The 25089-nt window shown below is 37.1% G+C and overlaps 1 protein-coding gene across 2 annotated transcripts in view; it reads right to left on the bottom strand.

Annotated features, from left to right (window-relative positions):
* PTPRT (protein tyrosine phosphatase receptor type T) overlaps nucleotides 1-23779 on the bottom strand; it is a 678043-nt gene extending 654264 nt beyond the window's left edge. The window contains exons 1-2 of one of the 2 annotated variants that reach the window (XM_070744761.1): nucleotides 23745-23779; nucleotides 16866-16945 (exon numbers count right to left, since the gene is read on the bottom strand). In XM_070744761.1, the coding sequence (XP_070600862.1) occupies nucleotides 16866-16887 (22 nt within the window). In that variant the 5' untranslated portion in view covers nucleotides 16888-16945; nucleotides 23745-23779. The remainder of the gene's footprint in view (nucleotides 1-16865; nucleotides 16946-23744) is intronic. The other variant, XM_070744762.1, reaches the window with a different exon arrangement.
* Nucleotides 23780-25089: the final 1310 nt, after the last annotated feature.

Below are 25089 nucleotides of genomic sequence, written 5' to 3'. Positions count from 1 at the left end.
CAGCCACATGCTCACCCAACCAGTCATTAGGCCAGAAAACTGGTTGTTAAATAATGTGCAGTCGACCACTGATTAAAACCATATCTACCAAGGCTAGCTAAGGCTTTTCAATAGACATGTCCCCATGGACATGTATTTTGTAGAAGGTTGGATTTTGTAGAAATATAGTTATTTCAATATTTTTCCTAAGTTCCAGTATCCAATGACACAAAATAATATTTAGCATTCAAGAGAAAAGAGTACTTTTATGAGTGTGGAATTGATTTAAAAAAGGAAATACAGGGAAGGATAAATGCATAGCTTTCATAAAGTAATAAAGGATTAGATACTGTAGCTCAGTATTGTAACCAATGTTATTCAAATTATGTATATAAATATAACTATATATAACTAATTTCATATAAATATGAAATTCAGCCCATTCCCCAGTTTTGTTGATTAATTATTTTTCTTCTTCTTTCTTTCTTTCTTTCTTTCTTTCTTTCTTTCTTTCTTTCTTTCTTTGTCAAACATGTATAAGACAGCAATATAAGTATAAACATGATTATGAATTGAATACAGGATAAAAATACAAATAAATGGGGACAGTGGGATATGGACGGTAGGCAGGTTGGTGTGCTTATGCACACCCCATACAGAACTCTTAGGAATGGGGGGAAGTCAACAGTAGACAGTCTAAGGATAAAGTTTTGGAGATTTGGAGAAGTAACCACAGAGTCAGGTAATGCATTCCAGGCATTGACCACTGTATTGCTGAAGTCATATTTTCTGCAATCTAGTTTGGAGTGGTTTACCTTAAATTTGTATCTATTGTGTGCTCGTGAATTATTATATTGGCAGTTACATTAAAAAACTACCCCAAAAGTTCTCATGGGACACATAACCATAGATTTAATCTTATATACATCTGTTCAAATATAAATACCACTTAATTTAATAGCACCTATTTTTCAATAACAGTATGGAATTGCAGTATGAAAATGTCATATCAGTGGGTAGCTATTTCACAAAGTACTAGATTATGATGCTGAAATCTCTGATACTGACTGACTGAGACAAACAATATTAACCTACAGTAAATCCAATCAACTAAATAAGCATCCTGTATAAAAATAAAAATATTTATTTCCTCTTCCTCAACACACAATTTAAGTACCTATATAAAACATTTCTGATGTTTGCAAAAGGTTTTCATAACACTTTGACTGTAAATTAATGTGAAATCTCAAATCATCAAGTCCAATGGTATTAATTCAAAATAACATTGATGCCAAGTTTGCTAAATTTGAATTAGAAATATTTCATTGTTTTCATAAATTATTCACAGTTCATATTTTCCTGTTCTGTTCTTATCAGGAAGAATGCACTTTTCGCAAGTTCAAATTCCTCCAAACAAGCCATAAATGTATATCTTATTACATTTAAGCAAAGGTCCTTGTCTATTATTTGTAATTCATTATTGCATCAATATTTTTCTAGCTGATCTTTTTCTACTTCCTCGACAGCAGTAATAAATCTGCCTCTAACTTGGAATAAAATGAATTTCTATTAGAATATGTTAACCTATGTAATCACATTCATTAATAAAACATATCTCATATGTACTTGCCAAAAGTAAGGAAGATGACCTTGATAGAAATAGCAATAGTACTTAGGCTTATATGCTACCCTGTAGTGTTTTACAGCACTCTCTTAGCAGTTACAATGTCAACATACAGTATTGCCCAAACAGTCTTGGTTCTCATTTTACTCATTCAATTCAATTCAATTCAATTTATTAGATTTGTATGCCGCCCCTCTCCGAAGACTCATATTGGAAGGATGGAAGGCCGTGTCAACTTGAACACTGTCAGGATCAAACTCCAGGCTGTGGGCAGAGTTAACCAGCAATACTGCATTCTAAGCACTGTACCACCAGGGCTCATACTGTGAAATATTGTATGCAAAAACCTAGGCAAAAGAGGCTGAAACATTTTTTAATATAGAGATAAGATTACATTTGGAAACAGTTCAGCAGGTGCTCTCCTAATTTACTGGAGTATAAAAGGAGAAGGAATTGCAGTTTTAGTGTTCCTGTGAAGTTGATTCCCTGACTTCATCTCCCTTGGGCAGCCGACAATATTACTGGCAGTAAATCATGACTATTGTGAGGGCTACTGCAAGTACAATGAGATCCTTAGAGCTGAAACAAAATATACCTTGATTTTTTTCTCAGAAAAAAATGGATCAACTACATCTGGGGGGGAGAGACCACCAAAGAATTCAGATAAACTGAATTAGCTAATGTATTATGTGGAGCTCTTGAAATTGTTGAGGGTATTGACAATTGACTCAGAGCTGAATCAACAAATATGTCTGTATATACATAGATGAGAGCATATAACTATGAGGGAAATGTTTTAGAGCTATTATGGGCAAGAGGAAATATATAGAAGCAGATGACAGGGATCTAAAATTCTGGAATGGAATGCATGACCTCCATTTTATCATCCTGTGTCAGCAATAGAGAAGAAAGGAGGGTGAAGTTATTTTGAAATATGTCTTGATGTAAAATTAATCAAAAGGGTATAGATTTTAAATGAAACATGAGGACAAAAGGAAACATTGTTTGGGAAAGGGAGATTTGTTAAGTATAGTTCTCATAGAAGACAATACAGGGTGGCATAACAATGAGAATGGGAGATAATGAAACAAGGAGATATATGCAAGTTACTTTCAAAAAACCAAATACTGTAATAACTAAATACATTTAGTTCTATTCCATTGAAAAGGAAGAAATTCCATTCCAAATACAGACATATGGAGTATTTTAATTTAAAAGAGGTACTGAATGTATAGATTTTAAAAATGTTATTTCCATCGTAACAGTCTAGTTTGAATGCTAATCGAAAACAGAAATAGTGCTCTTTTAGATATTTACATTTTTTTAAATGAATATTTTATATTTTATAGGCACAAATAACTTTAAAGTTTGTTGTTTTGGATGAATTCTTTTTTAGAAACATTGAGAATGGGCATTTTCAATAATAGGTATAAGTCAGAGGTGGGTTTTTCCTGGTCAGAAAACATTGATGACGTCCTGATAATGTCATGGAACCAGTACAGTCGGTGATGGTCCATGAATGTCACCATCATATGCGTAGAAGCCAATCTTCTGGCACTGCAAATGCATCACCATCTTGTTTTCAGCTTTTTTTGAATTTTTTAAATTTTTTTGCCACTGCACCCATGCGGCTTTGGAGGAAGCAAAACAGCAGCAAGGTAAGTTAGAACCCACCCCTGGTGTAAGTGTTCATCACTTATTTAACAGTTATAGAAAATTAGAAAAGTATAGAAAGGTAAGTTAGAACCCACCCCTGGTATAAGTGTTCATCATTTATTTAACAGTTATAGAAAATCAAAGATAAAATGGTTGATCGACTATAACATATTATTCTACTGCAGCAAATAAAGGAACAGTTCATACAGAAACAATTTATGGAGTTATGATTGCAGGGAGTGCCAGAAAAATTGTAGATTGACATATAGCTTATGTCACAGAATATTATTTAATGAAGTTGAATAATTGACTGTGAGCAGTTAACTCTAAAATTATGATTAAGTGCCCCATTAGGAAATATCCAATAGTATGTCAGCAATCAAGTGGATTCAAGGTACATTCAAAAGTAATTCAAAAGTAGCCGTATCTCATCTATGTAACACTACGCTTAGTTCTCACCACATTTGAGACTGAGAATTCCTTCACTAACCAATATGATCATAAATGTCACATGATCACATTCAACATATATCAGTTTGTCAATTCCAACAACAGTCAATGATGTGAATCTCTGTGAATCATTAAGTGTGATATCATGTGACCATGACTTGTGACCTCTGCCAGCATCCTCATTGACTTTGTCAGAAACCAGCTGTAAAGGTTGCAAGCGGCAATGATATATCAGTAAGTGGTCAGTGTTCTGGTTTCTGGTAGAACTTCAGTTATTAAAAATAACCCTTACTGAATGCAGTATTTCATAAACAAAGAAACTCCATTTTTATTCTCTTCGCTTCCGTATTCAAAAATTCAATACAGACTGGTACATTCCTTTCTCCCGTTATCTCTCTTAATTACATTCCACATACATTCTTTCATGCCTCCTCCCATCTCCTGAAATTCATGTATTTACAGCATGATTCAAAAACAGCAGGAATGACTGCAATATAACACAGAATAAACTTACTCACTCCGGAGCCAAACTGAAACACATTTCATCTTAGAACTACAACATTGACACTCCGCCCTTCTTCCCCACTGGCCTCCTGACGTAACTAATACATCACTCCAGTATTTAACCCATTCCTCTCCTTAATATCTTTTTCCTAACACCTGTTCCTTGCGTTTTTGGACCCTTCTGAATTGAGGATTAACCCAGCGAATGTCTGTCTCTTCCTCACTAGATTCTAGGCTCATAGCAACATCCTGTGGCTGGCCTCCCATCTGTTCTAATACCTGTAACCCAAGGCCCACCACTAATACATAAACACTCAGAGTCCTCAGGCTCTTCACCATCCTCCAACTGACCAGGAGTTTGTACAACAGTCAGTAAGTCCACCTGTGCTAAACATTTGGCATCCCAATGTTTAACACACAAAATTCTGTCTCGTGCCTATTATTTAAAGAAAGGAAGGAAATCTGATTATTCCAAATGAGTGCTAAAATGAAATTTAAATTCAAAATAATAATTTATTTCATTAAAAAATCTACCTTCTTTTTATGCTTAAATGTGGGTAAAGTTTTTAAATATTTATACTGAAAATAAAAGAAATACCTCAATTAATGATACTAATACAAACCAAATCCATATGACCACTTGGGCAACACAGTCAAAAATATAGGTGCACAGGTTGTTTTTTCTTCCATTCTACCCACAAGAGGACGACATCCAGCCAGAGAACACAAAATCCCACACATAAAATACTGGCTAAGGAGATGGTGTCGCCAAGAAGGGCTTCTAGCAAGAGATGGGCTACACCTCATCAGAGCTGGGAAGAACCTCCTAGGAAATCGACCAGCCCATCTTATCAAGAGGGTTTTAAACTAGATCCAAGAGGGGTGGGTGACCAGACTATGAGACTGAACAACGAACAAAATAAGGAAGGAGAAAAAATCAATCCTACAAATAAATCAGAGGATAAAAAATGTCCACCCAGAATCAGACACAAACAACTAAAATGCCTGTACACAAATGCACAAAGCCTGGGGAACAAACAGGATGAACTGGAATTGCTAATGCACGAGAGTGAATACAATCTAATGTGAATAACAGAAACCTGGTGGGATGAAACACATGACTAGAACATGGTTACAACCTCTTCAAGCAAAATAGATCAAACAAGAAAGGAGGTGGAGTTGCACTATACATAAAAGACCACCACACTGTCACAGAGCTATATCCAACCAAAGAAGAAAACCCCCTAGAAAGCATATGGGCTGACATAAAAGAAAAAAGTGCAACACTACAATAGGAGTATACTTCAGGCCACCAAACGAAACTGATACAATGGACAAGCTCTTTACAAGCCAACTAACAGAAATATGCAATAAGCACAATGCAACAATAATGGGGGACTTTAACTACCCCGACATCAACTGGAAAACCAACTCAGCACCAAACGGAAAGTCTAATAGATTTCTCACCAGTCTCACAGATATCTTTCTAGCCCCAAAAGTGGAAACAGTAACCAGAAGGACTGCAATACTAGACCTAAAACAGGTAAGATGTGATAGAGGGATCGAAGTATAAGGGACGTTGGGTGAGAGTGACCATGTCATCCTAAAATTCAATATAATACAATCACTAACTTCTGAACCCTTTAGTCCCATACTTCAGGAAACTTCAATAAGCTCAGAGACAACTTAGAAAATATCCCCTGGAAGGAAGTTCTAAAGGTTAAATCCACACAGTTAGCCTGGGAGGCCCTCAAAAACACAATCATAGATGCCCAACACAATACAATCCCCATGAAAAAGAAAAACAGGAAAACTAAAAAGAAACCAGCATGGCTAAACAAAGTCCTCACAGACTACCTAAAAGTTTAAAAAGCCAAATACAAAAAATGGAAAGAAGGACACATAACCAAGGTGGAATTTCAACAAACAGCAAGAATCTGCAAACAAAAAATAAGAACATCAAAGGCACAACATGAACAATACCTAGCAATGAAAGTCAATGATAACAAAAAAAAGCTTCTTCCAGCACATAAACAACAAGAAGAAAATCAAGGAAACAGTCAAACTACACTAAAAATGAAGACGGTAAAGATATCACAGACAACAGAGATAAAGCACAGCTGCTTAACGCCTATTTTGCATCATTCTTCACACAAAAAGGAACCACCAACCAACCAACCTGCAACTCAACTGCAATAAACAGCCCCGGAACTGAACTCAACATGAATAAAAACACAATAAGGGACTACTTGTGGGAGCTCAACGAGTACAAATTGCCAGGAGCAGATGGACTACACCCCAGAGTCCTAAATGAACTGGCAGACACCATCGCAGAACCACTTCTCCTCATCTACCAAAAATCCTGGACCACAGGAGATCTACTGGAAGACTAGAAATGAGCTGATGTAGTACCATCCACAAAAAAAGGTAAAAAGACTGACCCAGGTAGCTACAGACCAATCAAACTGACTTCTATACTTGGAAAAATACTGGAGAAAATAATCAAAAAACAACTTTGCCACCACCTAGAAATAAACAAGATTATATCCAACAGCCAACATGGGTTTGTCAGAAACAAATCATGCCAAAACAATCTCATATCATTTTTCAGCACCATCACCAAATCAGTAGACCAACGCAACGTAGTTGACCTCATATACTTGGACTTCAGCAAAGCTTTTGATAAAGTAGATCACAATCTCCTAATACACAAGTTAGAAAAATAACAGTGTAGACTACAACACATGCAGATGGATAAACAGTTGGCTGACCAACCACACCCAATGAGTTGTCCTGAATGGCTCCAAATCCACACGGAAAAAGTTAGGCAGTGGGGTAGCACAGGATTCTGTCCTGGACCCTGTGCTCATCGACATTTTAATCAATGACATAGATGAGGGAATAGAGGGGGAACTAATCAAATTTGCAGATGACACCAAGCTGGCGGGGATAGCCAACACCCTAGAGGATAGGCTCAAAATACAGAAAGATCTAGATAGATTAATGCTGAGGGCCCAAACTAACAAAATGATGTTCAACGTCAAGAAGAGTAAAGCCCTTCACCTAGGTTAAAAAAACCTCTAGACACGCATACAGTCAGGGAGGAACCCTACTTAGCAATAGTGACTGTGAAAGGGATCTCAGAGTCTTGGTGGATAATCAACTAAATATGAGCCAGCAATGTCCAGCAGCGGCTAAAAAGGCCAACACAATCCTAAACTGTATTAACAGAGGGATATGCTCCAAGACCAGAGAGGTATTAATACCACTCTATAACGCCCTGGTCAGACCACATCTGGAGTACTACATTCAGTTCTGGTCACCACGCTTCAAAAGAGACAGAAACTCTGGAGAAGGTGCAGCAAAGAGCAACCAAAATGATTAGGGAACTAGAAACCAAGGCTTATGAAGAGAGATTGCTGGAACTGGGCATGGATAGCCTAGTGAAAAGAAGGGCCAGTGGGGACATGATAGCAGTCTACAGGTACTTGAGGGGTTGTCACAGAGAGGAGGGGGTCACACTGTTTTCCAGGGCACCAGAGGGCCAGATGAGGAACAACAGTTGGAAGCTGACCAAGGAGAGATTCAACCTAGATATAAGGAAGAACTTCCTGACGGTCAGAGTGATCAACCAGTGGAATGGCCTGCCAGTGGAGGTTGTTAACTCCCCAACTTTGGACATTTTCAAGAGGAGATTGGACTGTCATTTGGCTGGGGTGCTGTAGGATTTCCTGCTTAAGCAGGAGGTTGGACTTGATGACCTGCAAGGTCCCTTTCAACTCGAATGAATGAATGAATGAATGAATGAATGAATGCATGCATGCATGCATGCATGGATGGATGGATGGATGGATGGATGGATGGATGGATGGATGGATGGATGGATGGATGGATGGATGGATGGATGGATGGATGGATGGATGGATGGATGAATGAATGAATGAATGAATGAATGAATGAATGAATATATAATAAGTTGAGGTGTCAAAATACTAAGATTAAAAATTAACAATCTTTTGAAAGCTACTTTTTACGAGTCTGGAGTCCAGAATTTCCATTCATCCATTTTTATGCTAAGAGAATGTAGATTATCATAGCTCTGGAGAAAATAATTGAATGCTGGTTCAGTTATTTAAAGCTATCTGCTATTGATGTGAAAAGACGATGTCCATTAAAGTTTCATCAACAAAACAAAACTTTGGGGAATGTCTACCTTTCTAATATTGATTTTCACTTTGTAGGATTTGTATAGTTAGTCTCTTTAAGCTTTACCAGCTCAATATGTATGAGGACAAGAAACAATCCAAGGGGCACGTCTAACCACTTCAGAAAAACAGATCTGTCAACACTGACTAGTAAGATTAATGGAGCTGAGAGAATGGTTCTCTTCTTCCTACCATTCACACACATAGAAATAAATCTAAGTGCCTTACAGCTGTCTCCAATGTCCTTATTATCACATGCTACTGCAAGCCTATTAATGTAGAGCTATCAATGCCATCATAAAATACTGTATGTAGGATACGTTGTACCTCAATCCAACACAATAAAATGGCATTATTAGATAAACAACTTGTCCTTAAGATAAACCTCAGGCTGATGGAGTCTCTTTCCTGCTAATTATGAAGGCCCACAATTGTTCTAAAGTTGATTTGTAGTGATGTGAAGCTAAACCTAAACCTAAACTCTTTAGGAAGCATTTTGCCTGGTTCTGGAGAGATGTCTGCTCAACATTCATCTATAAAATTATGCAACTTTAATTCTGATAGGCTTTCGGTGTACCAAGATCCTTACATAACTGTACAAAAATAAAATCTAATATGCCTTAGGAGCAACTTCAGGTTATACTAAGGTATATCATGATACTCATAATTTGGGACTCTCTCAATATTAATATCTCATAGATTTTAATATTTAGCAATCAATGGAACACATTAGTACATATTATATATATTATTATAATAGCAGTCCATTAATCTACGCTGTAATGAGATCCCACCTTTGTCATGCTGTCGAGAAACAGAAAACTAACATTGTAAAAGTATAAGCATTTGATAAAAGCAAGAATAATTTGTTCTCTTTAAAATATTAGCATATATCTTCAATATAATCAGAATCCTAAATGCCTAAACTCCAAAAATCTTATTTATATATCATCTTAAAACTTTCAGATGCTATTATTATTATTATTATTATTATTATTATTATTATTAATTAGATTTGTATTCCGCCCTTCTCCGAAAACTCGGGGCGGCTCACAGAATAAACATACAAGCAAAGCATACAAAACAAATCTAATACATTAAAAAACTACAGCTAAAAACCCTATATATTACCCAATCAGACAATCCCGTCACACCATGCATCACACCATTTATTGGTCAGGGGGGCCAATATGTAGAACATAAATTTATATTAAAAAACCTTCCCCTAATTGCCATAGTCAATTTAGCTTTCTCCAAATTTGTATTCTAGCATGTATTAAAAATACCATGTATTTTAATTTCTGGGGAAAAGATGCAAGCGAAATTCCATCCAAGAATATGGACAACAGATGGTTTCTTAATGCAACATGTAAACTTCAATAAAATAAATAGTAAGGAAGTGGATAGAAGATATATTTCTTCTATCCCACTGCATGTAGGCTTCATAACACAAGCTGTTTAGTGTTGTTTATGGAATACTATTCTTGGATAGGATATTTATATATTTAATGAAATAAAAGCTATTTTTGTGTCTTATGCAGACACAGAAAGAAAGTGGGTTCTGCAGGATTTGAATCTCTGCTGCAAAAAGAACACACATACTATTATGCCCATCTAATTTAAATCCCATTTAATCATACTACTTGACATTCAGAAATGACAAAAGTTCTTGACATGCTTTGACATGCTTTTCACAGACCTTGGTTAAGTTTCTACAATATGTAGAAAATCTGTATATTCACAAAATATAAGCTGCCAGCCTTTATCCATCAGAACAATAACCCTACATTCAGATACCATCTTACTCAATCTAGTGTCCTCTTTATGCCTTACAAATGTTAAAGCAATTAGGATTACAATTTAGAGTCTCCAGCCTGTTTGAGCAATGCCAATGAGGAAGTGTAACCATATTTGGACGGCACCAAGTTGGGCAAAAGGATATGAAGAGATCATTAGTAAATTATCTATAATTTACAGTACTGAACTAGCTACATTAAAATTTAATCAGCAAATTTTGGTGAACATATAGCAGATTTGTTGTTACAAAGTCCAATTATTTTTATTGTAGATTTATAGCAGCTACATTTTTTTATTAATTTCAATTTTTTCAAAACAGCCCCCCAAAAGATATTAGACTAAACATTTATTTTATTTATTTAATATAGTCACCCATTTCACAAATGAGGCTATGGATGACATACAGTATAATAAAGCAAGCAATAAAACACTTCTTAAATAACTTTTTTAAAAGAAGAGAAACATGCAAATAAATAAGACCATGAGAGTATTAACAATTTAATACGTAATAAAACCATCTTACAAGTTCCCAGTATCTAAGGGATTCCTAGGTTTGCTGGGAAAACATTAAGAAATTTCTGGGAAGCCAAACATAATGAGCTTTCCTTTTCCCCATTCCCCTACCCTTTTGGAAGGCTCACAATAGTGCCTGGATAATTAGCAAGTAGGGAAATTACGTTTAGATTCATAATTTGAGAAAGAGAGGAAGCAGGCAAACAATGGGGAATGCACATCACAAGAAATACTCTAGCACTGACTTTTTGCCTAACAACAACTAGAAGAAGAAGAAGAAGAAGAAGAAGAAGAAGAAGAAGAAGAAGAAGAAGAAGAAGAAGAAGAAGAAGAAGAAGAAGAAGAAGAAGAAGAAGAAGAAGAAGAATTGGATGGAACCTTGGAGGTCTTCTAGTCCAACCCCCTGCTTAGGCAGGAAACCCTATACCACTTCAGACTATCTTAAGAATACACCTCACCTGGCAGATACCTGACCTTTCAAAACCTCCATATGCTTCTCTACTTTATATGCCTCATAATTGAATCACCAACCAGAAGGTGGCTTCTCTTTTTGGGATAACTTGCTACTCTTGTGTGACTGTTGTATAATACCTGATTCACACTTTCCCCTTTCCAAAATCATCTCAGACAACAATTCCCTGCTTATTTGAGTTATCATTACCATAACTACCTTGGCACTATATCTGTTACGCTGGGACACAGCAAAAGCTTTGTGTTTATGTTTCATAGCTCTCACCCTTCCAGATCCCACAGTTGTCCACACTGCCCTTCTGCAGAATCTTTGTGGTAGAGGAGGCTGCTTAATATTAAGTATGGCAGCTAAATAGAATGGAATGGCTGAATTGCACACCTAATTTCTGCTTGGAGAGCACAGATTAGAGATTCTAGATAGGTAATATGTCCACGTAGACCAGTAATTTGTTTACAAAGAGGACAGCATCCAAATTTGAAAAGAGTACTTTGAAACACAGCTGTAAAACAGGTATTACACTGAACTAAGCCAGTCATTTTGAAATAAAATAAAATCACAATTTCAAGCGCACTAATCTTGAATATATTATTACTATTTTTGTTTATAGTTATATAGAAACATAGAAACATAGAAGTCTGACGGCAGAAAAAGACCTCATGGTCCATCTAGTCTGCCCTTATACTATTTTCTGTATTTTATCTTAGGATGGATATATGTTTATCCCAGGCATGTTTAAATTCAGTTACTGTGGATTTATCTACCACGTCTGCTGGAAGTTTGTTCCAAGGATCTACTACTCTTTCAGTAAAATAATATTTTCTCATGTTGCTTTTGATCTTTCCCCCAACTAACTTCAGATTGTGTCCCCTTGTCCTTGTGTTCACTTTCCTATTAAAAACACTTCCCTCCTGGACCTTATTTAACCCTTTAATATATTTAAATGTTTCGATCATGTCCCCCCTTTTCCTTCTGTCCTCCAGACTATACAGATTGAGTTCATTAAGTCTTTCCTGATACGTTTTATGCTTAAGACCTTCCACCATTCTTGTAGCCCGTCTTTGGACCCGTTCAATTTTGTCAATATCTTTTTGTAGGTGAGGTCTCCAGAACTGAACACAGTATTCCAAATGTGGTCTCACCAGCATTCTATATAGCGGGATCACAATCTCCCTCTTCCTGCTTGTTATATCTCTAGCTATGCAGCCAAGCATCCTACTTGCTTTCCCTACCGCCTGACTGCACTGTTCCCCCATTTTGAGACTATCAGAAATCACTACCCCTAAATCCTTTTCTTCTGAAGTATTTGCTAACACAGAACTGCCGATACAATACTCAGATTGAGGATTCCTTTTCCCCAAGTGCATTATTTTACATTTGGAAACATTAAACTATGATTTGCATGCATTTAGGCATGTGGGCCGCTATCTTTCTCCTTTGTTTTTTCACTCAGACACCCAACTCTCAGTCAGCAGCTCCACTCCCATTTCCTGTGAAGCTAAAATGTAATGGAGGAAGGTTTTTTTCTACCTTTGTTCTCTCTCTCTTTCTCTCTTTCAGACTCCGACATGGTAGTGTATTCCTTTTGGTGGTTATTTCTCATTGTGTGCCCGGCTACTCTCTTGTAATCCCTTCCTGTCTAATCTCTCTGCTCTGTAAGGAAGAAGGGAGAGGATTGGAAGACAAAAAAGTGGGTCAGGTGCAGAAGAAATTGCACCTAAGGAGGCAAACTCTCCACTCTGCAATGAGTGTGGTGCAGTGGTGGGTTGCTACCAGTTCGGACTGATTTACCCGAACCGTCAGCTCTGAATCCAAGCCGAGAGCGAACCAGGTCTCTGTATTCATGAAAATGGGCCACCACACGCACCCCTGGGTTATACTGACATTTATCTCTGCTTCCAAAGCCAAGGTGATCATGAATGGCAGATTGAGTTGCCACTTGCAGCTGTTTTTCTTGCTCCTTGCCTAGTTTGCAAAACAGAAGTTCTATTTCCGGGGAACTGCATATGCATGCATAGCGAAGCACACTCTCCACAAACCAGTTGTAAAGCCAGTAGCAACTCACTAATAGTGTGGTGGTAGAAAAGTCAGTCAGGTCAATGCATATAGACTCATTGTAATGGTAAACATGTCACTGAATGGGATACACTGACCGCAACGGTCGTAAATGCATATCTTGGTCAAAAAGTTATTTTTTCAGCACCATCATAATTTCAAATGATCATTGCACAAGGCAATTGTATTTGATGTCTCTCTATACAGGGAACCTAAGAAACACCTACAGAAAATATAGTAATTCTAAAAATAATGTTTCTGTTCTTAACTATAGTATCTAGACTAAATAATGTTAAGTATAGTATCTAGAATAAATATTTTGGAGATTTATCGAATAAAAGTGTATCATTTCAATAGCAAAAATGCTCCACTTGATGGCAACCAAAATTATTTAATGGCTGCTTCCCACATTATATAAATTATGTTAGAGACCCCCCCACAGGACTATATGATTTTAAACTGCAGGTGGCAATAATAAGTGTTTCCATAAACAAGTTTCCAATAACAAGTTTCTATAAATCAACAGATGGCTGAAAGTGGGGGGGTGTTGTAATGTAATCTCTATGACTGAACTGCCTAGATATATAACAAGATCAGACATTCATATATAACTCATGTTCCTCTTTAACAGAAAAAAAAATAAGTGGCAGATAGATAATCAAGTTTTGACAAGCATTATATTTGAACACCTTTAAAATCTCGTAAAATCTTATAGCCTTTCTTTTCTCTTTACAACAAACGCAAGAAAAAGGGGAGGAAAAAACAAGACAATTGAGTACCTTTGTTGAAAAATGAGCAGCTGACAAAACCATCTAGGAAAACTGCAACAATAAATCAGAAGGCTAGCACTACAGGGTAAATATTTGAGAGGTAAAACTTTTTTACTCTCTGTAATATACCTTTTAAGATATAAGACACAGATAATGGAAAAAATATATTACTTTGTTTCAGGGATAAGTTCTAACTTACCTTGCTGCCGGTTTGCTTCTCCCATGCCATGTGAACATGGCTCATGTAAAATCCAAAAATAAAAAACAAAAGAAAAAAACCCAGAAAATATTTCTAAAATAAAAATAATAATAATAAATCATTTAAAAGATGGCGTGTCCACGGACCTGTACTGACAGAACCAGTTCTGTGACATCATTGTGATGTCACGGAGCGGCTTACTACTGGCTCAGGCAAATCTATCCAAACGAGGAAGAACCCTGCTTTATGCTTTATGTGCTGCTTATTTATATTACATCAGAACTGCAGAAAAAACAATTGCTGCCAACCTGCCTTCCATTGAGGACCTGTATACTGCACGAGTCAAAAAGAGGGCGGGGAAAATATTTACTGACACCTCACATCCTGGACACAAATTGTTTCAACTCCTACCCTCAAAACGTCGCTACGGAGCACTGCACACCAAGACAACTAGACACAAGAACAGTTTTTTTCCCGAACGGCATCACTCTACTAAACAAATAATTCCCTCAACACTGTCAGACTTTCTACTAAATCTGCACTTCTATTCTACTAATTTTTCTCATCATTCCTTTCACCCATTTCCTCCCATGTTGACTGTATGACTGTAACTTGTTGCTTATATCCTAAGATTTTTATTAATATTGCTTCTTCATTGCTTATTTGACCCCTATGACAATCATTAAGTGTTGTACCACATGATTCTTGACAAATGTATATTTTATTTTATGTACGCTGAGAGCATATGCACCAAGACAAATTCCTGTGTGTCAAATCACACATGGCCAATAAAAATTCTATTCTATTCTATTCTATTCTATTACTCTTCAAAACAATTTTTTGAATAATTACATAAATTGTATTATCACAAGTAACATTAGTACTACTTTATTACACTCATTGTAATATAGTACTGGATAATTTTAAAATATATATACCAATATTTAAAGTATATTCAGGGAATCTCAAGGAACCCTGAATTATGCTCTCAGCCTGAACCTCCTTATTCTGTAAAAACTTTGCATAAGAAGCTTTATTTGATGAACAATTCAAGGGTTTTTTTAAGATCAAGATCCTGTCCTTTCAATTTACATTCCAGAAAAATCATAATGATTTCTGTCCATTGCATTTGATCTTTCAAAATAATTTTGAATTCTGACATCCCAAGAAGAACCGTTTAAGGTGATTTACTCTTCAAATTCTACAATTCATTTTTCCTATATTTTAGATTACCCTCATTTTCATCAGGAGCATTCTTATGAAATTGTTCCAACCAAATTTATTGTTCATAATTTTATGCAGCTGCTCAACAAGTACAAGTATCTATTAAGATTGTGTCCTACAGGAATCCAGATCTACACTCCTGATCATGAGATGAGTGAAGACTCTAATAGAAAAAGTAATCCATCTTTTCACATTTGATAAATGGTCTCTGGTGAAGCTTTCCGCCACAATAACAAGTCTAAATTTTAATGTGAAATCTATACATAGATGAATAGTCACAAACAATATGTATATTTATTAAAACCAGCTTTTTTCACATAATCCATGCCAAAGAAAGAGAGGTGTTATTACATCCTCAAAATACATTTTTTTCCAAATCTGAAAACAAAAATCTGTTTCTTAATTTTATTGACAACTTTTATCATTAGGAAATATGGAGACTTTAATGTTCTGTAATTTGCATTTCATTTGAGCACTAATGAAAAGAAATGTTCTTCCACTTCAATCTTTTTCCTCAGTCAATTAGGCAAATCTTCTAAGTGGAGTTTGTGAAATAATTCAAATTCAGGAATATAATTAGTCTCCAATTCTGAAACTTGCAGCCCTATAATCTAAGTGTATGCCCCCCGAGTCTTCGGAGAAAGGCAGCATACAAATCTAATAAATAATAATAATAATAATAATAATAATAATAATAACAATGATGATGATAATAATAGTAATAATAATAATAATAATAATAATAATAATAATAATAATAATAATAATAATTTATTTAGATTTGTATGCCGCCCCTCTCCGAAGACTAATAAAGGGAGGCCACACAATCTAGATCAGGGTTGTCAAACTCCTGGCCTGTGGGCTAGATAAATCTAGTGCTGGCCACGCCCACACCCCTTTTAGCAAAAGGGGAAGTCATTATGTGTCACATGATGCCAGTGTGATTACATGAGTTTGACACCCATGATCTACACTATAAATTAGGGCACAGATTTGGAAACGAATAGGAAAGATTCTTTTAATTTAGCAAGACAGACCATTTATTTAAAGCAGACTACAGAGAAGGAGGTTCAGATGATGAAAGGTATTCAACCTTCAGTATTCTTGAAGACTAACAAGTCACCAAAATGTTAAGTCATATTTGTATTCATAGGTTGTCCTTTATTCTTTTTAGATTTATCACCAAAACAAAAAATCAAAACAAAAACATAGCTAGAGTTTCACAATTGATAACTAAGGGAGAACTAGGGGTTGATTTCAGATTATTTTCAACATATTTAGTGTTTTTTTAATTATTAGATTTGTTCTTACATTGTCTTTGTTATTGTTGTGAGCCGCCCCAAGTCTACGGAGAGGGGCGGCATACAAATCTAATCAATAATAATAATAATAATATTTTAAAATGTCTTGATTGATTAACCTTGAAGTAAAAAGGGAACCATCTTGGAAAGAGTGAGACATCCTGGGAAACGATGAATCGGAGTTGTGCATGTGTGCTACCTGTCAAGTGGAATAGAAAGTGATTAATAAATAAGTGCTGATAGGATTGTGTAAATAGCCAAGTAGGAGTGTTCTAGGTGCCTACTTTTATAAGATTTCATTATTTTAAAAAGGGAAAAGGGACTGATAAACCTTATTTATTTAACATATGACACTTCATAAGCATGGACTAGCAATATATATATTTCATCTGGATTAGTTATACACAATAAAATATAAATGTTTAAAAGATCTATGTTCAAATACCAATGTCTAGGCCAGTGATGGTGAACCTTTTTTCCTTGGGTCCCGAAAGAGTGTGGGCATGCACGAGTGCCCACACCCATAATTCAATACCTCGGGAGGGCAAAAACAGCTTTCCCTACCCCTCTGGAAGCCCTATGGAGGCTGGAAATGGCCTATTTCCCAACTTCTGGTGGGCCCAGTAGGCTCATGTTGTGCCCCTCCCAGCCTCCACAGGCTTCCCTGGAGCCAGAGGAGGGTAAAAATGCCCTCCTCCATCCCCCTGGAGGCTCTCTGGAAGCCAAAAACGTCCTCCCAGAGCCTTTGCGTGAGCCAAAAATCAGTGGTCAGCACACACATGCAAGTTGGAGCTGAGTTAGGGCAATAGCTTATGTGCTAGCAGAGATGGCTCTGTGTGCCATCTGTGTCACCCATGCCATAGGTTCACCATCACTGGTCTAGGCCACCTAATAATTGAAGCACAGCATCATTATTTTTTTAAAAAAATGAATATACTATGCCTGCAGCTTTCAGCTGATCCCTATGTGATCTATAGTTTATCATGGGACCCTGCAGTCCCATCGAGGGGGAAAATCTATGCCCTATTTATACAGAGGGTCCTGGTAGATGCCGTTTGAGGTTCGAATCCTGTTCAGAATTAGATCTATCAGTATTATAATATGGGACAAAGTAATGGTGTTCTATTGTTATGCATCGAAGTACAAGACAAATTTCATAGCTATTCCCATGACAAAACAATAAATAAGTTTAGTAATCTGAGGAGGTGGGTATAACCATGGACTCATCTCCTTTGTGTAAAGTAAGCATGCTAAAACTCTTAAAAAGTGTGCCAGCAGTATCAAAACAGAGGCCATTCACAGAATTAGATAGGAAACAAAGAATTTTAGCTTTTGGAAGCTTCTCCTACCTTTTTCAATCACATGACAAGGATAACAACAACATAGCTATGGTTTAAATTGGCGATGGCAGAACCAGAAAAGCAAGGAAGGAAAGACAGGGTTGTTGCTGTCCTCATCACCCATCCTCCTGCTGCTTTTGCCCTGACATTTCTTTGTAAGGATTTCTACAGTTACACTTTTGTCCAGCTGTAGCAGCAGCTCTGTCAGAATACAAGAGAGCAATACAGGTGCCTCCAATTTACTCAGCTCTGCAGCTGAAGAAAAACAAAGGAATTGGCATTGCTCAGATGTTTCTTGAGATCAATGTCAGGAATGTAGCAGGGAAGAATTAACAACTCTCTATTGGCCTAACAGGGGAAAAAGATGCCACAAATGAAAATCAAAATCCAAGAGTGGTCAAGATACAATTACATTTCTCTGTTGTTTATTAATTTTAAAAAACATAGAATGAAGGTCTGATTTTCTACCTTATTCATATATTGTTCTTGGAATAAGGCTCCCTGAGGGCTTAGATATTGCTTTAGTCTTGAAGCGAAGTGTACTTTTACAGTCCAGGAAATGTAGGATCCGTTTTTGAAATTTGTAATACAAGTGCACACAGGTGCATGGAGTTCTGCCACTATTTTTCTTGCCAAAAGAAATACTATTTATGTTTTCCAAGTGCCAGCCAATAAACATCAGACTATTAATTTACCCTGACTTTAATACATGGAAAAAAGATAAGTGATATTTATTTCAACCATGTTTTCATTTTTGCACAGCATTTTACAGCAAGTCACAATGTGATCTGTGGTAATCACACTTCATTTTAAGAATAAAAGATTATTTCTTTAATGTCTCAATATACATATCAGATGGTATGAGAAAAATCATGTACATATTTTCCTCATATTGCTATGTGGACTGGCACCTATGAAAATGCAGTAGTTATAATCACCACTTGAAAATGGATTCTCTCTAATTAGCTTTTGGTCTGAATTATTTTAATATTGTTCCTCCAAATAAGAAACATTCTCCATCTAGCTTCCAATATAAATTATTTTATATTTAGTATGACATATGTTAAACTTTTATTTCACTCCATTAAATCCTACAGCATTCTGCAACTTGAACTATTCTTTGGTTCAACATATCAAGAGAAACATTCTGGATATATGGAGAACATGATAAAAGTTCTAAAGAAACTTGGGAATCTTGGAGTCACAACTCTTGTTAGAATAACACTTTGAAAACATGGAAAAGACATATGTGAGTTTGGGTTCTTTGCCCAGCTTAGACTAATATAATATAAATATTTTCTTTTCTTTGTCAATACAATAAATTATCATTGACAACAAAAGTCACGTTACACCCAGAGACCAATCCCACCACACATAACAATCAGAAATAAAATAAAATAAAATGCCCCACCCACCACAAATTCCCCACCCTAAACCACCTAAACATCTGCACAACAGACCAAGTAATACTGTCCAGCAGCTCACTGATTGTGACCATTTAGTTCGTTATTAAGTGCGAGTATAGCTCTGGGATAGAAACTATTCAGAAATGTGCGGTCCAAGTTTTAGTTGTTCTAATCTATATCTTCTGCCAGAAGGCAACACTTCAAAAACATTGTAAGTAGGATAAGAAGAGTCTCTGGGAATGTTATGCACCTTCCTAAAAAAACGAGGTGAGAAGATAACATCCAGGGCAGGTAGCTGGAGCCCTGGATGATATGATATGACGGACTACATGCCAAATGCATCTCTACCTAGATTACAAAGGTCTTCATAACTACAGTGATCCCCCGCTCGTTGCGAGGGTTCTGTTCCAGGACCCCCCGCAACGAGCGGGTTTTCGCGAAGTAGCGCTGCGGAAGTAAAAACACCATCTGCGCATGTGCAGATGGTGTTTTTACTCCCGCAGCGCTAGCGAGGAGCCGAAGATTGGGGGCGGCGCGGCTGTTTTAAAACATCGCCGCCGGCATGGGGGGCTTCCTAGCAGCCCCCCAAACCCGGGTTGGGGGTCGGGGGGGTGCTGGCAAGCCCCCCATGCCGCCGGCGACATTTTAAAACAGCCGCGCCGCCCCCAATCTTCGGCTCCTCGCTAGCGGGCAGGCAGGCGGCGGACAAGCCGTTCGATGGCGCTGGCTCTCGCCGCTTTCGAGCTGAGTCCTGGAGCGAATTCGCTCCAGGACTCAGCTCAAAAGCGCCGACAGCCAGCGCCAGCGAACGGCTTCTCCGCGCTGGCTGTCGCCGCTTTCCAGCTGAGTCCTGGAGCGAATTCGCTCCAGGACTCAGCTCGAAAGCGCCGACAGCCAGCGCCAGCAAACGGCTTCTCCGCGCTGGCTGTCGCCGCTTTCCAGCTGAGTCCTGGAGCGAATTCGCTCCAGGACTCAGCTCGAAAGCGCCGACAGCCAGCGCCAGCGAACGGCTACTCCACGCTGGCTGTCGCCGCTTTCCAGCTGAGTCCTGGAGCGAATTCGCTTCAGGACTCAGCTCGAAAGCGGCGAGAATGAACGGCGTGGGCCGGCGAAGGGCGGGCGGCAGCGAGGAGTTTGCGTGGGCGGTGGGGAAACTCCTTGCTGATGCCCGCTGCTCGCCCTCCCGCCAGCAAGAGGGGGAAGACCCAGGGAAGCCGCCCAGCAGCTGATCTGCCGGCCGCCATCTACGCATGCGTGCCCATAGAAAAAAAAGGGCACACATGCGCAGATGGTGTTTTGACTTCCGGGTTGAAAAATCGCAAATTACCCTGTTCGCAATGGTCGGGGACGCAATAACCGGGGTATTACTGTATATGCTTAAACTAGTGCAACATACTTAGCCCAGGGCTGTTTTTGAAAAATAACCCAAATCTGCAGTGGATATAAGTTTCTTCTTTCAACACTTAAAAATCTCTTGGACACATAGAAAGCACAAATTGCTGGGGAACAAATTGCATTCTTCAAACAGCCTAGCACTACTATAGCCATTGCTGTCATCAGTCACTCAGTCATGCCTGACCCTTGGCCACTCTATGGATCAGCATTCTCCATGCCTCTCTCTGACTCACACCACCTCCTAGATTTGCCATGGTCATCTAGTATCATTTTTATATTGTCCAGCCAGTGGATATTAGGATGGCCTCTTCTCCTTCTCCCACTGATCACTCCCAGCACGATTGATCTTTCAAGTGACTTGAAAGTTCTCATGACATCACCAAAGTATGACAACCTCTATCTATGGAGATTCTTAGTGATCCAGGTAATGCGTGCCCCAAAAGTGTTTGGGGTTTTTTTTCCAAAAGGCAACTAGACATTTTTTTCCAGTGAAGATGAATTCAAGAGCCAAAGAAGCTTCTTGGATGGGAAGCAAAACATCTTCAAGAAAGAAAAACAAAGTCAGTTACTTGCCTTTGGGTGGGGGGGTAGCATTTTGGAGATATAACAGGCTGTGTTTGATGATCTTGGTTTCAAGTGACATTTCTGGTGAGTCGAGGACTTCTTTGTTATGGATGTGTAATAATCATAGCACCAAGGCATCCACTCTTCTCTTATTTGCCCTTTTCAAGGCCCAAATATCATAGCCATAAGCAACAATAGGGAAAAAATTATTGGGTTAACTAATTGGCATTTGGTTGTGAGGCTAATGTCTTTAGTCTTCATGCCAGATATTGCAATTCTTTTAAGTGCTATACACTTTCTGATCTCAAGGCTACAGTCACCAGTTTGTTGGATTTTAGAGCCCAGGAAGATGAATTTCTTTATTGTTTTGATGGTCTCATTTTGATCTCCACTCTGACCCTGTGTTCTCTGCAGTAGTCATTATTTTTGTTTTCCTAATGTAAAGGTGCTATCCAAACTTTTCACTACTACAATGTTAGTGAAAGAAAACAAAAGAAGAAACTTCCTACAAAGCTTCCAAACTTAGTGAAGACCAAACTATCTCCACCATGAATACTTTTGGGGAAAAGTTAGTAGCCAGAATTAATTTTGATTGACACCTATCCTTTGCTTAAAGAATAATGTGCTTGTTTCTGTCAGAATTCAAAACAATTTCGCATGCTCTCTGTAGGTTTGGTTTTTTGGTAGCCCAGAGTACAGTAGTCCCTCACCTATCACTGGTGTTACGTTCCAGACCTGGCCGCGATAGGTGAAATCCGCGATGGGGAATTTATCGACTGATAGTACTTATTTAAGTATTTATATTGTAATTGTTTGGTAAGTTTTCATTGTTTTAAGTGTTTATAAACCCTTCCCACACAGTATTTATTTTAGATACAGTATTTAAATACAATATTTACAATTTTAGATTTTTATTTTTTTTTTGAAAAACCTGCCGATCGAGTTCGGCGGGCTGTTTAAATCTGCCGATCGGCTTCCTCAGAAACCCGCGATGAAGTGAAGCCGCAGTAGGTGAAGCGCAGTATAGCGAGGGACTATTGTATATGAATTCGGTTCTCCAGCAAAATTGTTTAGAGCAGGAACATGTAACACAAACTCACTCTTATATTCTAATAGATGAGTATCAGAAACAGAAAATGTTTTCAAAGTTATATAGCATATTGCTAAGGAATGTGTTTTCATTGCCTTTATCTGAAGGCACATGCATTTTTATGCATTTCACTCTGAATATTGCCAGAAGATGCAATTTTCAATTTTGTAGATTTCAACCTTTTGTTTTAGTTGTTGAAGAAGACATCAGTCAAAATTCATTCTAGCTTTAGTCATGAAATATAAACAAATGTGCTTCTGTTACTTATTCCAGATGTTGTACAAGAAAAAGAAATAGCTGTCATTGGATAAAGTCAGCTTACTGCAATAATGTTGAGAATATCAGTTATTAAATAAATTATTTATTCAAAAGTTAGTGTCACTTTGCTAAACTACTGGGATAATACTTCAAAGTGGTTGTATTATATATATTTACTTGCTCAAAAAAATTGTGCTGTGGAACACTATTCCAATAAAAGCACTGGATTTTTTAAAAAAACTTTTTATAAAAGCTTTCTATTCTCACCATACTTAATGACCGGTTTATTTTCAAGCCCTTTCTTTCTTGCCTCCTGAGGATAGGCAGATTGCAACAGGTGAAATTACTTTCATTGTAGAAGCACCTGATTTTTATAAATCTGCTTCGAGAGTAGTTTTCCTAGTTCAAATCTTTATATCGCCAAATATTGTTATTTTCCAAAGCAAGTGGTCCCTTTTCAGGCTGTGTTTTAATTATTGGGTTATCACTTATTTTTTAAAAAAATGTTTGAAGAATAAGTCCCTGGATTCAAAACTAAAAATTAAGTTTTCTACAAAGAATGTAAGTAGGGTGTCAAAAAATATATCATTTTGCATAAACCATTGTATTTGAATTTCCTGTTTTCTTTTTTTTAAAATAATTTTATTGAAATATATACTTTAAAAACAGAACATATAAACACTTAAGACAAAAAAATATACATACACACATAGAAAAAAAAGAATATTCAATTAAATTATTCACATCCTGTTTTCTTTCTTTGTTTCTTTGATGTTATACTGCATCAATCATAATTGGCTTATGTAGTTTATAGTCAACAATGCACATGATAACCGTAACAATTAAATATACCATATATACTTAAGTATAAGTAGAGATTTTCAGCACAAAAAATGTGCTGAAAAATCCAACCTTGACTTATTTTAGTCACTGACTTTCACTGACCTGAAAACTGCCTCAAAGTTCCACCATTCTGATGTGAAAGGCAGGGAGGAAGGAAACAAGGTTTTTTTTCTTTCTGCTCTTGCTACAGGCCAGCCGGCAACACCCCTCAGTTGCCTGATTGGCAGCAGGCTGAACCAATCACAGTTCCTTCTCTACACAGAAAGGAGGCACTGAGAGAGCTATCTGATTGGCAGCAGGCTAAACCAATCACAGCTCCTCCTCTACAGGAAGCACTGGGGTAAGGGGAATCATGGCTTTCTCTTCTGATCAAGCCAGCAACAATATTTTACAAGTAAATAAAATGTACAAGTAAAATGTAAGTTACCCATTTAAATTTGATTAATTTCTAGTAACAGGTTATTTTGTAAGAAAATGTTGCTTCAAGTGGGGATACCTGTGTGTAATTAAACCTTTTCTTCCAACTATACTTATCATACCCAAGAGGATTGTTAATGCTGACTTGTTTAAAACAATGCAAAGGTTAGGATAATATAATAGTAGGAATTTTGTCATTAATCATTTGTTCTACATAATTAATATGAATAGATTTATCTTTTTTTAAGAGTATGGTTTCTCCTTATGCAAGATAAATATCATGTAGAAGAAAGATTTTACAATTAATGATTGAGTAACCCCCAATTGTTATTTACTGATCTATTCAGATAGTAATGATTTTAACATGAAATATTTTAGAATATTTATCATATGGAAGTTTGATTTAAGCAATTGTTTTGAAAGAATATATGAAATCACAATTATTAAGAAAATTATAATGATATTGTAATGAAGATTAAGATAACAGGTTTTAAGATTAAGATAACATTCCTAAACATATTTTAAGAGGTTTTTGGAATTTAAAAAAAGAAAGATTTTGGAAGGGGAGGAAGAAAGGTGCAAGAAATTAAAAAAAAACATTTTGGAAGGAAAAGTTACATAATAACTGTAATAACCACAGAGTTGGAAGGGATCTTGGAGGTCTTCTACTCCAACCCCTTTCCTAGGCAGGAAACCCTACACTACTTCGGACAAATGGGTGTCCAATATCTTCTTAAAAACTTCCAGTGTTGGAGCATTCACAACTTCTGGTGACAGGCTGTTCCACAGATTCATTGTTCTGTCAGGAATTTTCTCCTTAGTTCTATGTTGCTTCTCTCCTTGTTTAGTTTCCACCCATTGCTTCTTGTTCTGCCCCCAGGTGCTTTGGATAATAAGTTGACTCTCTTCTTTGTGGCAAACCCTGAGATATTGGAAGAATGCTATCATGTCTCCCCGGTCCTTTTTTTCATTAAACTAGACATATCCAATTCCTGCAACCATTCTTCATATTTTTTTATTCTCCTACAAA

The sequence above is a fragment of the Erythrolamprus reginae genome, chromosome 3, assembly GCF_031021105.1.
Source record: "Erythrolamprus reginae isolate rEryReg1 chromosome 3, rEryReg1.hap1, whole genome shotgun sequence".
Lineage (NCBI taxonomy): Eukaryota > Metazoa > Chordata > Lepidosauria > Squamata > Dipsadidae > Erythrolamprus > Erythrolamprus reginae.
Note: the sequence above shows the minus strand (reverse complement) of the source record. Positions and strands in the feature narration are given on the sequence as shown.